Source organism: Colossoma macropomum, unplaced genomic scaffold, assembly GCF_904425465.1.
Source record: "Colossoma macropomum unplaced genomic scaffold, Colossoma_macropomum, whole genome shotgun sequence".
NCBI lineage: Eukaryota > Metazoa > Chordata > Actinopteri > Characiformes > Serrasalmidae > Colossoma > Colossoma macropomum.
This window is the reverse complement of record NW_023494808.1, coordinates 5,649,939-5,665,891: the sequence shown is the minus strand read 5'-3', so window position 1 is coordinate 5,665,891 and position 15,953 is coordinate 5,649,939. Positions and strand designations below refer to the sequence as shown.

At 37.4% G+C, this 15,953-nt stretch overlaps 1 protein-coding gene across 1 annotated transcript in view; it reads left to right on the top strand.

Annotated features, from left to right (window-relative positions):
- LOC118797784 (NACHT, LRR and PYD domains-containing protein 3-like) overlaps positions 1-15,953 on the top strand; it is a 16,937-nt gene extending 984 nt beyond the window's left edge. The window contains exons 2-12 of the mRNA XM_036557047.1: positions 407-475; positions 2,330-2,493; positions 4,509-4,574; positions 5,042-5,170; positions 6,571-6,645; positions 7,112-8,900; positions 10,560-10,730; positions 10,909-11,082; positions 11,237-11,410; positions 13,484-13,530; positions 14,503-15,953. Coding sequence (XP_036412940.1) covers positions 2,490-2,493; positions 4,509-4,574; positions 5,042-5,170; positions 6,571-6,645; positions 7,112-8,900; positions 10,560-10,730; positions 10,909-11,082; positions 11,237-11,410; positions 13,484-13,530; positions 14,503-15,083 — 3,210 coding nt within the window. The 5' untranslated portion in view covers positions 407-475; positions 2,330-2,489 and the 3' untranslated portion in view covers positions 15,084-15,953. The remainder of the gene's footprint in view (positions 1-406; positions 476-2,329; positions 2,494-4,508; positions 4,575-5,041; positions 5,171-6,570; positions 6,646-7,111; positions 8,901-10,559; positions 10,731-10,908; positions 11,083-11,236; positions 11,411-13,483; positions 13,531-14,502) is intronic.

Here is a 15,953-nt window from a genome sequence, read left to right as displayed (position 1 = left end):
TTCATTCAGATTATCTATTTTGATCTGCAGTCACAAGGTATCAGGAGTAAAATCGGCAAGCCTTGAATTGTTGGACTAATTTTTCCTGTTGGGCAGGAATAGTTTTATTCTTGAACTGCTGCCAAAGAGGGCAAACCTGCCAGCCCTGCCAGCCCGGAACACTCTGCACTCACAACCATTAGAAAGGGCATGCAGAAACATGCCAATTTTGTTTAGTCAGGTTCAGATACACTTTCACATGACCAGTTCCTGTAGTTCAGTTCACATTGTTCAAGCAGGAAGATGCTGCCAGCTCATTATTCAACTCGAACTCCAGAAGCATGCCAAGTGTGTGTGATCAAACGTGTTCTAAATTACACATTTCACTGTGAAAAAATGGAATATTAACACAAATGTGGTTTCGTAGTGGAGCTCAGTAAATGGCCATTCATGTGAAGAAGGATCTACCTGGAATTTCTCGAAGACTCTAGAAAAGGTAATACTGCTTTCCATTTTAAAATCAATATTTTCATAAACACAAAGAAAATGGGTCTAAAGGTGTGTCATCACATTGCTATTCTGGGTATTTTTAGCTTTTCTCAGCACAATATACAGTGATGTCAATATAAATCCTGTAGCAAACCTTAATGTGAAGACAAGAAATTAGAGAAATTTGGAGTTTGTAAGTGAAAACATTGGTGCAGTTGCAGTGTTTTTCCCCAACTCTTATAACACCTTTCATGTGTTAGAAACCCCAGGTCTGCCTTCAGCCCCAACAAAACATAGCAAAACATTATAATGGAAATAGTGATGTGTTGAACACTCTGTTGTGTCACACAAGTTTCGCAACTATGGGAGCTGAGAAGACTGTTTTTGGTGTTCTTTTCAAAGATATATTAGATAAAACAGGTTTAAATATGCGAAATACTTTAAAATACATCTTCTGACATCATCAGTAGCTGCCTTATTAATACAGCGGGATTTATATACACATTGCTGCTTATTGAACACATCAGAAAACGCACCTCAAAGCCCACTGCCCACCATTTTGAACCATCTCAACGAAACGTGACATTCAACCTGGACACTGTAGCAAAATGGTGCATGTTTTAAGACTGAATGTGTCCCAGGTTTTTAAACTAGCACCACTCAAATCAGCATTTTATTTGAGCAGCTCTATTAAAAGAGAAATCTGACATCTGATAGGCTTTAGCTTCAATGTAACAAACTTATGTAGTGCAGTGATCTACTGTACTCCTTAAATATAGCAAGTTGCTTTAAAACATCCTTTCCATTCTGAAACATATAGGTAAGCTTTCTTGTCAAATACATTAAAATGTCTTATTTTACATTTATTAGCTCTTATTTACAGAGTGGTTTGGACAGTGAATGATACTGTGTTCAGTCATGAGCAGCCTTTCTCTGAATATTGCAGCATCCCCTTTAATTTTAAATTATCTTCTACTTTTATCTACAGCTATTTTCACAGAACCCTTTGTTTGCTTGTTTGTTTTAACATGTTACTGCTACCCCAAAGATAATTAGGTTTGAATGAATTTTATATCTTGCTTTTGTAAGACAAATAAATTGCTTTTCTTACTTCAGTGAACTAGTTCATCCTGTAATAATTAATAAATATTTGGTTACTGCCATCTTTGTAGTCTTAACAACTGATTTATTGATACTGGTGATTGATAAACAGTGCTAAACCATTGCAAAAAAAAGAGTGATTGTTCTCTTATCTATGTAACGTTAGCATTGAAGCATTTTCTACCACAAGCTAGCTGGTAGTGATGGGCATCGTTTTAGTAAATCAGATCGATTGACTGAGCTCACAAATTAGAGTTGGCTTTTTCAGCTCCCAAATATCTCTTCTTAATTAGCCAAATTTGTGATATTATCTGTCATTTACAACAGAGACAAACATACGACAAATAGGTGTTGTGGATAATGAGGGACCATGGAGAGGCAGAGCCAGAATATTCCAAACATTACTACCCAATGATCTTGATCTATCCAATTATTCTGTCTTAATCTACAAACACAAACAGAAAATGTCTCTTCAAGATGATTTGTCTCCCAAAGTTTACTTAATAGAGCCGACTTGTTTTGCAAATGACCCATGGATATATCTGTGGTGTTTGACCTATATTTTACATGTTCAGCCAGATTAGAGATACAGGTGTGTGGGAAAAAACCAGGTGCAAACACAGGAATCAACTTTATTTCAAAATGGAGTAAAGTACTGTACTTTTATAATACAGTGAATTACTGGTGAAATTGTTGCTAGTGGATGTAATTTTACTTCTTAATTTTTTTAACCATGTAATTCTGTTCATCTTGATTTCAGATGAAAAAGATGGCAGCTGATCCAGAGCTGCTGCAGGGGTTTTGGATGATCTGATAGAAAAGGAAATCCTAAAAAGGGAAATTTGGATTTCCACGCATAAATTAACAGCAATAAAAAGGATCTATAATCTGCTCCGTAGTTACCAGCATCTGTGTTTAAGATGGGTAAAAAATGTTATTAAAAATATCTTCTGTCAATTAGCTCAATCTGCAGTGGTGCTTGAACGTTTGTAAACGCTTTCTTATTTTCTATATTTCTGCATAAATTTGACCTAAAACTTCATCAGATTTTCATACTAGTCCTAATAGTAGATAAAGAGAACCAAATTAAACAAATGAGAAAAAATATTAGACTTGGTCTTTATTTATTGAGGAAAATGATTCAATATTACATATCTGGGAGTAGCAAAGTATGTGAACCTTTGCTTCCAGTATCTGGTGTGACCCGCTTGTGCATCAGTAACTGCAACTAAAGGTTTCTGGTAACTGTTGATTATTCCTGCACATCAGCTTGGTGGAATTTTACCCCATTCCTCCATTCAAAACAGCTTTGTTCTGTTGTTGGGTTTCCTCCCATGAACTGCTGCTTCAGGTTCTTCCACAGCATTTCTATAGGACCAAGGTCAGGACTTTGACTTGGCCATTCCAAAATTTTAACTTTATTCTCTTTAATCAGTCTTTGGTAGAACAACTTTTGTTCTTAGGGTCGTTGTATGACCCACGTTCTCGAGTTTCAGCTCACAGACAGATGTCCTGATGTTTTCCTTTAGAATTTGCAGTGTTTACCTTTCTCCATACATAATGCTTCTCATTTAAACCAAAAAGATTTATGCTCGTCTCTTCCACCCACAAAACATTGTTCCAGTAGCCTTCTGGCTTGTCCATGTGACTTTTAGCAAACTGCAGATGGGCAGCAAGGTTCTTTTTGGAGAGCAGCAGCATCTCCTTGCAACCCTGCCATGCACACCATTGTTGTTCATTGTTCTTCTGATGGAGGAATCATGAACATTAACATTAGCCACTGTGAGACAGGCCTGTAGCTTAGAAGTTACCTTGGGTTCTTTTGTGACCTCGCGGACTATTCCACGCCTCGCTCTTGGTGTGATCTTTGCTGGTCGACCACTCCTAGGGAGCGTAATAATGGTCTTGGTAACCTTTTCCAGCCTGATCAGCATCAACAATTCTTCTTCTGAGGTCCTCAGAAATCTCCTTTGTTCATGTCATAATACACTTCCTCAAACATGTGTTGTGAAGATCAGACTATGACAGATCCCTGTTCTTTAAATAAAACAGGGTTGGCACTCACACCTGATTGCCATCCCATTGATTGAAAATACCTGACTTTAATTTCACCTTCAAATTGTCTGCTAATCCTAAAGGTTCACATACTTTTGCCACTCACAGATATGTAACACAGAAGCATTTTCCTCAATAAATAAATTACTAAGTCTAGTATTTATGTCTTATTTGTTTAATTTGGTTCTTATTATCTACTTTTAGGACTTGTGTGAAAATCTGATGAAGTTTTAGGTCAAATTTATGCAGAAATATAGAAAATTCTAAAGGGTTCACAAACTTTCAAGCACCACTGCAACACAGAACATACAAGCAAGATCTGACCTTTAATTAAAGTAACACTACCAAACATATGTCCAAATCCCAGTTCCCTGGCCTTCACCCCATTAAAAACGTGTGGGGTGAGCTGAAGAGTCCACAAGAGAGGACCTTGAAGAATCTGGAAATATTCTCGTCACGTACTGTTGGCTCAGGAGATCGAACCAGTGACCTTCCGGTCACAAGGCTGGATCCTTGACCTCCAGCCCATGACTGCCCCCATTAAGCATTGTGGACAAAGATTCACTGCTATTATTGGGCAAACTAACAACATACTAAATGCAAGAATTCAATATGAATTGAATGAATGCAATAATTGTGATACATGGTTTTCTTAGATTTTGCTTACTTCACTTAAAGGTTAGATTTTTGTCTCAATTTTTCAACTCAATTTTCTGAGACTGAGTAACTTATCCACAAAGACATTTTTCAACCTTTTACTCATTTTTACCAAGGGCACCAATAATTAAATATCTGTCTTCCCTTTTGCTTGATCATTATCAATGCAGAAATTATTTAATAATAATATCATTTAATATCATTGCCCCTTTGTTCCTCTATTTCAGCTGAAGCATCTTCCAGCTCCAGCAGGGGCACGGCTCAGCCTTTGGCTGCTAACAATCACACCGAAGGTAACATGTATCTGAGACATTAATATATTTAGGGAGTATTTCTGCAGGAACTAAAGTACTTTAGCAGCATTTAGCATATATGTCATGTTGTATTTTTGTGTTTGAAAGTTATAAATACTTTTTGCTCTTTCTGTTTACTGCAAACCAGTAGTTGATAAGAGTGAATCTGATGTGGTGCTAATACATGTTGTTATTAAATGCTGTTTTAGTCCCACTACTGTTAAGATCTGCATAAGTTGCAGCTATTTTCTGTGTAATTCTTCTAATGAACACTGTTGGACCCATGTCCAGCATTAGAAAAGGAGTAATATGTTGTGATGCAATACGTAATTTGTTGTTGCTAATCTTTCTATATGCTTCTCCTCCTCAGTTAATTTCTCTTTCCTCATATATATTGGACTGACACAAGTATCTTCTAGTACTGGAATGCTTCAGTAATGGTCTTAAAGTCTCTCTCTTGCTCTTAGCCCACATAACTCCAGCTGAGATGGTTTCCACGGTTACAGCTCAGCCTGGAGGAAGCGTCAACGCTCCTACGTTCCAAGCAAGTGTGTTTCATGGACCAGTTACAATGAATTTTAATTCTTCAAAAACAGGTAACTCATTTAAAGTCTTTGAGAGTGTTGGTTGATAATTACTGACATATTAGTCATATTACATTTAATTTTAGTCATAATTTAGCAACAGCTTGCATATTGGCTCATTAATGCTAAGACTGACTACTTAGCTACTGAAATTCAGTATTGAACAACCTACACTTTTTATCTCTGTAGTATTGAAGTAATTAGGTCAGTACCATGAAGGTACTGATTTCTTTCCCTCTTATGGGCTTGTAATTAACTCTATGAAACCAAGCACCATGTTGTTTATAAGACAAGCAACAAAACTCTACCTAACTTTGGCTTTTATAGATCACATTATTTTCACACCAAACACAATAACAGCACTGAGACGTAGTGTTAGTAATAAAGAGGAACAGAATTAACAATGGAAGTATCTTTTTTGTACTAGGTTAACATACTGTCTGGGGCAGACAGAATGGGCCTAGCAACACCAAAAAAATGCATGAAATTTAGTATTTCAAATTTAGCAATAAAAAAGTAAACAAACAAGTAAAAACTGAAGTAACGTGCAACATAAGTTAGTATAAGTTAGCATATGTTTTCCTTTTTTCCCTCTATTTTTTTGAGTAATGAAGTCTTGCAGTACGTGTCCACTTGCAACTTCAGCTCGCAGCTTCCTGTTCATTTCAATGGAGAGCTCTGCTGCATCACGCAGTGCATGATGGTTAGCAGTGCAGTGAAATGTGTAAACTGATTGTTGTCAGGAATGGCAAACATAACATTCTAGCTAGTTAGCTTGTTTGTGAGATTGAGCATGCTGCCTTTCTAGCTTGTGTGGATGACTGCTGCATTCTGAAAATTCTAAAAAAAGATAAGTCTATATTTTAGTCTCATTGAAAGCTTCTGTGCAACAGCAAACAGTGTGTCAGATTGTTTACTGGCCCAAATATACAGATCAGGCATAATATTATGTCCTTGTTTCTATGCTCATTGTCCATTTCACATAACAAAACGCCCACCAGTAGCAAACGGAGAGATCTAGTGTGGCAGTGAGAAAAAAGTGCAAGTGGACACATACTGTTTTGGGTAAACTTGCAGGCAGCTTTTTACACTTGACATGTCAGTTTTGTTCCATGCGGTTTTAATGGCGTCCCACAATTGGTCAGCAGCAGAAAACATTTGGATGATTGAAACTAATATACCATTTCTCCAGCTATTTCTTGGTAGACTTGTGCTGTGTATGCAGAATTTTTATCCTGCTGAAACATTACTTCTGATTGGTCATCCTTTGGAAATAATTCTTTAATAATGGGAAGCAAACCTTTCTGTAGAAAAAGTTGGTACTCTGTGGCAGGGTTAGAGGCTTGGCCCATTTTTATGCCTCACTGTGTGTAATGTTTAATAAAGTTCTGAATATACTCCCTCTCCTCCAGCCCAGACTTCACCCACTTCCAACACCAACATAGATCAAATAGAGGATTCTGCAAGTGACCAAGTTCTCACTGGAGGTACTTCATGCATCTACCAAACAAATATGTAAATGTTCCAAAGAATATTATCAAGGAGTCAAGAACTTTTTGAAAATGATCACCAAGAGAATGAGAGGATTGTTTAAACAGAATTAGTTTTAAAACCATTCAACTACTTTTATGTTTTCCCTAATCAATTAAAATTATATTGTAATGACTGAACGTTTACATTTTATTTCTATATGTACCGACAGATAAGAATCACTATATCAATAAAGAAGAGCTTTAAACTTGTTTCATGAAAAAATTTGGAAAACTCTATATTGGGACATCAACAGATGGTGATCTTGTTTTGTTAAACAGCATCTTCACAGAACTTTATGTGATTAAAGGCTGTACAATGCCCGTTGAACCTTCTCTATATCTATATATGCTGCAATTCTGGTTATCTGATGACTTTCTTGAGCTGACCTTTACATTTTATTTTTCTCACATCTCACGACAGATGAAGAGAATCATTCCATGAAAAAGAGGCTGAAAAACAGTTTCATAGCCAAGTTTGAAAAGCTGTATGAAGGGACAGCAGAGGAAGGTGATCACGTGTTCTTGAACGACATCTTCACAGAACTTTATGTGATTGAAGGCCGTACTGGAGGGGTGTACAATCAGCATGAAGTGAGACAAGTCGAGACCTTTAATCCCAGAACAGATGAAACTCCGATCCAGTTCAGTGACATTTTTAAAGTCCAGTCTGGGGAAATTAAAAATGGCACAAAAGTTCTGACAGTTGGAATTGCTGGAGTTGGGAAGACAGTCTCCGTGCACAAGTTCATCCTTGACTGGGCTGAAGAAAAATCCAACCAGGATATAGATTTAATTTTTTTCCTTCCCTTTCGAGAGCTGAACCTGATCAAAGATGAACATTACACTCTGCGGGAGCTTATTCTGTACTTCCATCGTGAACTTTGTGACCTGAAAGAGAATGAGATGTTTAGTGGTAAATGTAGAGTTGCTATTATACTAGATGGTCTGGATGAAAGCAGAATTCCATTAGATTTTGATCAAAAAAAATTATCTAATGTAACAGACAAGACTCCCATTGATAAGTTGATAACGAACCTCATCAAAGGAGAGTTGCTTCCCTCAGCTCTCATCTGGATAACCTCTCGACCTGCAGCGGTCAACCAGATACCTCGTAGGTACTTTGACCCTATCACAGAAATACGTGGCTTCACAGACCAGCAGAAAGAGGAGTACATCAGGAAAAGGATCAAAGATCAGGATAAAGCCAGCAGAATCATCTCACATATCAAGTCATCAAGGAGTCTCCACATTCTGTGCCATATACCAGTCTTCTGCTGGATTGCGACTTCTGTGCTTCTGCAAATGCTGACAGATAGTAAAGACATGGAGCATGCCCCTACAACTCTGACAGAAATGTATACGCGTTTTCTACTCTTCCAGACAACACAGATGACTGAGAAATACCAAAGGATGACAAACAAACAAGAGTTTTCAACATACCAGAGAAACAGAGTAGTACCTCTGGACATTCTAAAGCTTGCAAAATTAGCATTTCTTCAACTGGAAAAGGGACAACTCATATTCTATGAGAGTGACCTAAAAGACTGCAACATTGATGTTGATCAAGCTTTGGTGTACTCAGGTGTTTGTACGCAGATCTTCAGAAAGGATGAGATGGTCTTCAGTTTTGTACATTTGAGTTTTCAGGAGTTTCTTGCTGCCTTGTACGTGTTCCTCACATTTAGTAGCAATTGGAACCCATTCCTTCCAAATTTTCTGGAAAAAATAAAATGGATGCTAAAACACAATCTTGTGGATCTCCACAAGACAGCAGTGAATGAGGCTGTGCAGAGTGAGAATGGACACCTGGACCTTTTCCTCCGTTTCCTTCTGGGCCTTTCATTGCAGTCCAATCAGAGACTCCTGAAGAGTCTAAAACCCCAGTTGAAAATCAGAGAAGAAAATCTAAAAGAGACAACTGACTACATCAAAAGGAAAATCAGGGAGTCAAAATCTTCAGAAAGGTGCATCAATCTCTTCCACTGCCTGAGTGAACTCAAAGACGACTCCCTAATGGCGACAGTCCAGAACTACTTGAGCTCTGGAGATCTTTCCAGACAGTCTCTTTCATCTGCGCAGTGGTCAGCTCTTGTCTTTGTGCTATTGATGTCAGAGGAAACTCAAGAGACGTTTGAGCTGAAGAAATATGCAATATCAGATGAAGCACTGATGAGGCTGTTGGCTGTGGTGAAACATACTAGACAAGCTTTGTAAGTTCTGCTTTTCAGCTGCATTTATTGAACTTGAAATGAACTTAGAATAACAAATTGTGCATGATGCTAACTGCATGCTTAAATCATCGCACACTTGCCTTAAACTGTAGAGTGGTTTGGTAATTTCTAATAGATTTGATTATGTGGTTTCTGACACTGTATGACACATTATTATCTATAAACATGGAATATGTTAAAAAGTATGTTACATGACTAAACATTAGCAGCAACCAACCTGAAGACTGAATGTTGACAACACTTTTGATAACTATATTTACAGCAAGTTTGTAATGTAAGTTTGTAAGTTTGATTTTTTGCAAAATTATTCCTTAAACATTTGGTCAAATTTTCATAATTGGTAACTGTGATGGTTTTGGCATGAGACTACTTTTGGGTCTTTTCTCAAGCTGTAATGCTGTGAAACAAAATGAAGTGAATGGGCAACCAAACTGTGGAATCAGAACAAGCAACTGTTTTGACATTTGAGTGGCTTATATCATCACCCCCCTTTTATGTCACTATCTTACACACAAGAGAGTGAAGTGGTACAAGATTGCCTTTAGAAATTTGGAGTGCCAAGGATTCTTTCTTACTTCCAAACCACAAGACACAGAGAATTATGCTGATTTAAAAATACACTCTAAGGCTGGGCCTACACTACATGATTTTTTACTCAATTTTAACCCCAGTTTGCCCCAAAATTTCAACAATCTGAAGTGATTTTTCAGGTCAGGAGCTCAATTGGAAGCGACTGATGGTGTGGATGGTCTGGTAGTGTGAGAGGAGAGATAAGTGATTCTTTAGCTCTCCGATTGAGCACTGGAGACCCTCTAATATTATCAAACATGTTTGTAAGTTTGTAATGAGCTGCATGTAAAACACAGACAGATAAGAGCCAATATCATGTTTATAATGCATGGATCCAGAAGTCATCACTCTCTTTACGATAAAAAGTCAGTTGCCAGTTTGTAGTGAAATATTTCTTCAGTTCTCAATGTGATATCAGCATTTCTCAATCCCATATTAAACAGGTCCGGTCCATTAAGTTCAGCTTTGTTTGCATGATGTGATCTCTGAGGAAATCTGAGATTTTGAGTACTTATTCATAGCTGAAACTAATAATGTGTGTTATACTCTCGCTTTGCCTAATCATCTAGTGACAAAAGATAACAAAAACACAACACAAGAAATTCTGTGACAGACTGACCTAAAGTTTACAATGCTTTTTGTTTTAGAAAGACTTTAAAAGTCGTGTAGCGTACACCCAGCTTAACCCAAACTCACCTGTACCAGGTTTTCGGTGTACTTAATGGCTTGGTTCAAGTGTGCTTGGAGCTGGATTAGATCAAAATGTGGGCTTGCTTGGGGTTCCTGAACATTACATGCTAATGACTGCTAACAGTGCAAACAACAGGTCTACATCCTACTGACTATAAGCTGTGGTTCAAATCAGTGTTATAAGCAGTATAACATATCTCACTCCAGCCACCTGAACAACTCACTCCATTCACTTCACCAAAGTTGACAACCTTTCTACCTACTGTAATATACTGAGGCAAAACAAAACAAAAACACAGTGCTCAAACACTACCTCTATTACATTTATAATATGAAATGAGAAACAGATGTACATTAATATTTTGTGTCTGTTACAAGGTTGGATCACTGTCATCTCAGTATAGAAAGCTGCAGAGTGCTGCCCACTGTTCTTAGCTCTTCAATACCACTAAGAGAGCTGGATCTGAGTAACAATGACCTGCAGGATTCAGCAATGAATATACTTTCGGACGGATTGAAGGATTCTTGCTGTAAATTGGAGATACTTAGGTTGGCATCCACCTATAACAAATAGTGTACTGCTGGTGACTGTAACTGTTATACAAGTTTCAAAGTTTTAAACATACCCACAATTCATTTTATACTATTATTAATTGTAGTTGGTGTATATTCTTATAATGCTAATGTGTTAATGCATCTCTCTACTTTTCAACACCTTGTCTCATAGGCTGCGTTGCTGTAATCTTACTAGGAAGTGCTGTGAAAATTTAGCATCAGCTCTCAGCTCAGATTCTTCAGCATTGAAGGAGCTGGACCTGAGTTATAATGAACTTAAGGATAGAGGAGTGAAGCTGCTCTCTACTGCTTTGGAGAAACCCCACTGTAAACTGGAAATACTGCGGTAACTATTTCTTTCTGGCTGTATAATGGGAAGAAAGCAAAACTGCAGAAAAAAAGGCTAATGGACTTTCTGAGGCTCTGATGATGACAAGTACACTGTATGATAGTTCTTTATGTTGCGCATAACTATTTCTCTTTTTGCTTTATTTCTATAGATTATCTCTGTGTGTAGTCACAGTGAAAGGCTGTTCTGCTCTGGCCTCAGCTTTGAAATCAAATCCCTCCCACCTGAGAGAGCTGGATCTGAGCTATAATTACCCAGGAGAGTCAGGAGAGAAGATGCTCTTTGATCTACGTGATGACCCACACTGCAAACTGGAAAAGATCAGGTAAGAAAAAAAAGGGTTGTGAAGAAGCTGGAACATTTTTTTTATTTTTCCAGTCTCTCTCTCTCTGGAATCACTCCATTAATAATTGTTACTGTAGACTGAAATGTTGTAAACTAAATAGGAAAATGTAAACCAATGGCTGATGCACAATTTGTAGTATTTTGTGAAGAAGTTACGATAAAAGAGCAAATATCATGAAATTATAAACTACTATCTAATTATATTCATTTTGTGTCATGAAACTACTATGAATAGTTTCCTGATCAGTGAAGTTTTGTCATCACTTTTTAAATCTGAGGCTTTCTGGACATTCATTTTATTTCTTAATAATAAGTTCTTAATAATAATAAGTTCTTAATAATAAAAACATTGATTCCAAACTTTTGAACTATACTCTGTTCAATAACATGTTTTCTACTGCAAATACAAATTCTTTGTGACGTCTTTTGGCCAAAAAAAATCTAAAATATAGTTAAACACCGTTCATTACACACAAAAAATCCTTATAATAGTGCTAGTCTATTTCTGCAGTCCTCATAGTGACCACTGTTTATTTATTTTAAATAATATGACCGTAATCCCAAAAAAGTTGGGATGCTGTGTAAAATGTAAATAAATGTAAATAAAAACAGAATGCAATGATTTGCAACAGACCCATATTTTATTCTTAATAGAACACAGAACACATATCAGATGTTGAAAGAGCATTTTAGAGAGGAAGAGTCTCTGAGAACCAAAGATGGGCTGAGGTTCACCAATCTGCAAAAAACTGCGTCTAAAAATTGTGGAACAATTTCAGAAAATTTTTTCTCGATGTAAAATTGCAAAGACTTTGGAAATCCCACCATCTACATTGGATCATCAAAAGATTTAGAGAACCTGGAGAAATCCCTGTATGCAAGTGACAAGGCCACTGGTCAATACTGGATGCTTGTGATCTTCAGGCCCTCAGGTGGCACCGCATTAAAAACAGGCATGATTCTGTACTGGAAATCACTGCATGGGCTCAGGCACACTTCCAGAAATCATATGTCAATACGATCCAGAAACACCACCGTCTTCTCTGGGCCAAAGCTCATTTAAAGGCAGAATGGAAAATGTTCTGTGGTCAAGTCCAGGAGCTGAACCAAGTCCAGACCTTTCACCAATAGGAAACATTTGGCACATCATGAAACGAAAAATCTGGCAAAAAAGATCCAGGACTGTTGAGCAGCTAGAATTCCACATCAGACAGGAATGGGACAACATTCCTCTGTCAAAACTCCAGCAATTGGTCTCCTCACTTTATTTACTTTACTTCTACTTTTTTACAGACTGTTGTTAAAAGAAGAGGGGATGATACATAATGGTAGACACGGCCCTGTCCCAAATTTTTTGAGATGCGTTGCTGCCATCAAGTTCTAAATGAGTTAATGTTTTTTATGAAATGATAAAATGTCTCACTTTCAACATCTGGAATGTTTTCTATGTTCTATTCTAAATAAAATATGGGTCTATGAGATTTGCAAATCATTGCATTCAGTTTTTATTTACATTTATTTACATTTTACACAGCATCCCAACATTTTTGGAATTGGGGTTGTAAAATAAAGTATCTTCTCCCTGTTACTCTATTGTCAGATGAACTAGGACACTGTTGTCTCTCTTTGGAGAGGAGTGAAAACCACCTGCTGTGAAAAACTATTCACAACTCTCCACAAAGATGGCCATGCTGAGTTAAAACAGACACCTGCAGCTTTCTTCATATCAAACGATCCTGGACAACTGACACAATAAATAAACAGCATTTAAACACAATAGAGACACTTCTTTAAAAACAGTTTGTTTCTGGCTTTGTAAATCATTCACAATTCCATCAAAACATATTCAAGCAATGTCTTTGAAGCAAAAAAATCTTGCATATAGTTCAACTGAGGGATCTCCAGATCAGGTGAAAAATGCTTTTTATGGCTACTGTGAAAAAAGCAAAGTTGGACTGATTTGTCGGTTAGTACATTTGACTATGTGCTACATATTGATTATAAACTGTACAGTTTGTAACCAGCTGAATTGATCTTGTATTTTTCCTTTTAGTGTGGACCATGGAGGAAAGATAAGAATTTCACCAGGTCCAAGAAAATGTATGTATACCAGCACCCACATTGTACGCACTTAAACATCCATACATACAGAACCTGTCAAAAGTTTGAGGTCACCTCAGCTTCTTTTTGAATTTTGAATTTCTCACTGTTACTTTTCAATTAAGCAATCCAAAATCTCATCTGATATTTTGTGTATATTAAGCTTCAGCTTTATATTCATCAAATATCTTCCTTTGTTATGAAAAGAAAATTTTGCCTAAGTAATACTTTTATTCATTTTTCATTATTATTTTTCTTCCCCAAATTATTGTTAAAAGCACATATTGAAACTCTTTTGATTTGAAGGTGGTTTAAACACCTGAAAGGTTTGAGTGCTGCTGAGTGCCGACATTACAACAAGGATAAAATTAGCGTGGCCTTTGACTTTATTCAGAAGGTGTTTCAAAGTCACTACAGATGTGAATATTTTCCTCTAAATAAAACAAATTCATCTTTGACATGGTAAACTATTGTGAACCAACAAAGAAAACATGATTGTTTTGATTAAAAATGTTTTGAAAAACTTGGCATTAGAGCTTTGAACAAACTTGAAAATTTGGTCTACACCTGAACATAGACGAAGAACATTCTTCCATAACCTGAACAGACTTGGCCAACAGCATCAAGAACATTCTGCATGAACTCAACTGTAACCTGATACAAAATTCTGTCCGAAATCTGGCCTGAAAACTGGCCTATTCACCAATATTTTGGGGGAGAGGGGAAAGAAGGGCAACATGAACATGAATTAAACTTAACTGAATTCACATTCACTCTTATCAAGAGATTCTAGAGAAAAATTTAGTGTATTTAGTAGTTTTCAAGAGTCTTTCCAAACACTGGCTTTATTGCCCAAACAGGGATCTGAACACCAATCAGAACCCCTGAATCAGAGTTCGGATCTTATCCGGTTCTGTTACGTGTTGCCAAACTTTTGACTGGGAGACCCTTATCACTTTTTCTTGTGTACAGACGCCTGTGAGCTCACTCTGGACCCCAACACGGCACACAAGAACATCTCCCTGTCTGAGGACTGCAGAAGAGTAGAACGTGTGATGGAAGACCAGATGTATCCGGAGCATCCAGAGCGGTTTGAGAGCCAGCGTCATGCCCAGGTGCTGTGCAGGGAGAGCCTTACTGGACGCTGCTACTGGGAGGCAGAGTGGGAGGAGTGGGGTGAAATAGCAGTGGCGTATAAAGAAATCGAAAGAAAAGAGAAAAACAAGGATGATTCCTATGGCTTTGGAAGCAGCTTGAAGTCCTGGAGCCTGATCTGCACTCAATATGGCTATTCCTTCACTCACAACAAGCAAAGCACTGAAACACGCATCGCCACCTCCAAGAGAGTGGGAGTGTATCTGGACTGGCCGGCTGGCTATCTGGCCTTCTACAGCATCAATGGACAAAACGAACTGACGGACATACATTCTTTCCGCTGTGTTCTACCATTTACCGAGCCTCTCTATGCAGGCTTTGGGGTTTATTATGAAATGGGTGCTTATGTCTCTTCAGTGTCTCTCTGCCCGATAGAAGAAACAGAAATATCTCAATAAAAAAAGTGCACTAGGCCTATTCAAGCTGGACTTGTTTTAAGCTGAGTACACACATGAATTTGAGCCACGAAAAGGCACTCAAAACTCCTGATCTTGCCCCATCATTATGACACAAACAAAGCCAAACTGGACCAAACCTTGTACCTTTTTGCTCACACAAGAACTGTAACGAAAATGATGGATGAATAAACAGTTGAGAAATGCAGATATTACAGTTACAGTGACCGCTGAAAAACATTTTACTCCAAACTGGTAGCTGACCTGAAACTGTAAAGAGAGTTCCTTTACATCTGAATCCACATGTAATACAGTTGTATGCAAAGGTTTGTCCTCCCCAATTAGATGACATGTTCTGTGCATTTTCTCTGCAGGGAACAAACTCATATATGGCATTTTTCTGCAAATTTTAGTACACATTTTTATATATTTTCTGGATTTATCATTTTGGGGAAATGTGGCCTGTGCAAAGGTTATGGCATATTTGTTATTTTATTAAAAAAAAAATTCCAGTACAGTAAACAAATTAATAGAAGTTGTGCACTAAGATTTGTCTGTAAAGGATGTTATTTTATACATAAAAAAAATCAACAAAACATCATTTGACCAGGGGGTGTTCAAACTTTTGCAGACGATATTATAAAGAAGGCTCTTATTATCCTGTATTCAGTAAGATGGGGTTAAAATTGGGCTGTTGTGTAGGCCCAGCTTCATCAGAGGAGATCCTGTAATATAATTTCTCTGGATTTGACTGCCTGATTCATATGGGATAAAAAAACAGGTCCAAACAAACAACAAAAACTAGCTCCAGAGTACCAGAGAGAATAGCATTAGGCTAGTAAAGTGGGGTCATTTGACTTAACAAATAGCCCC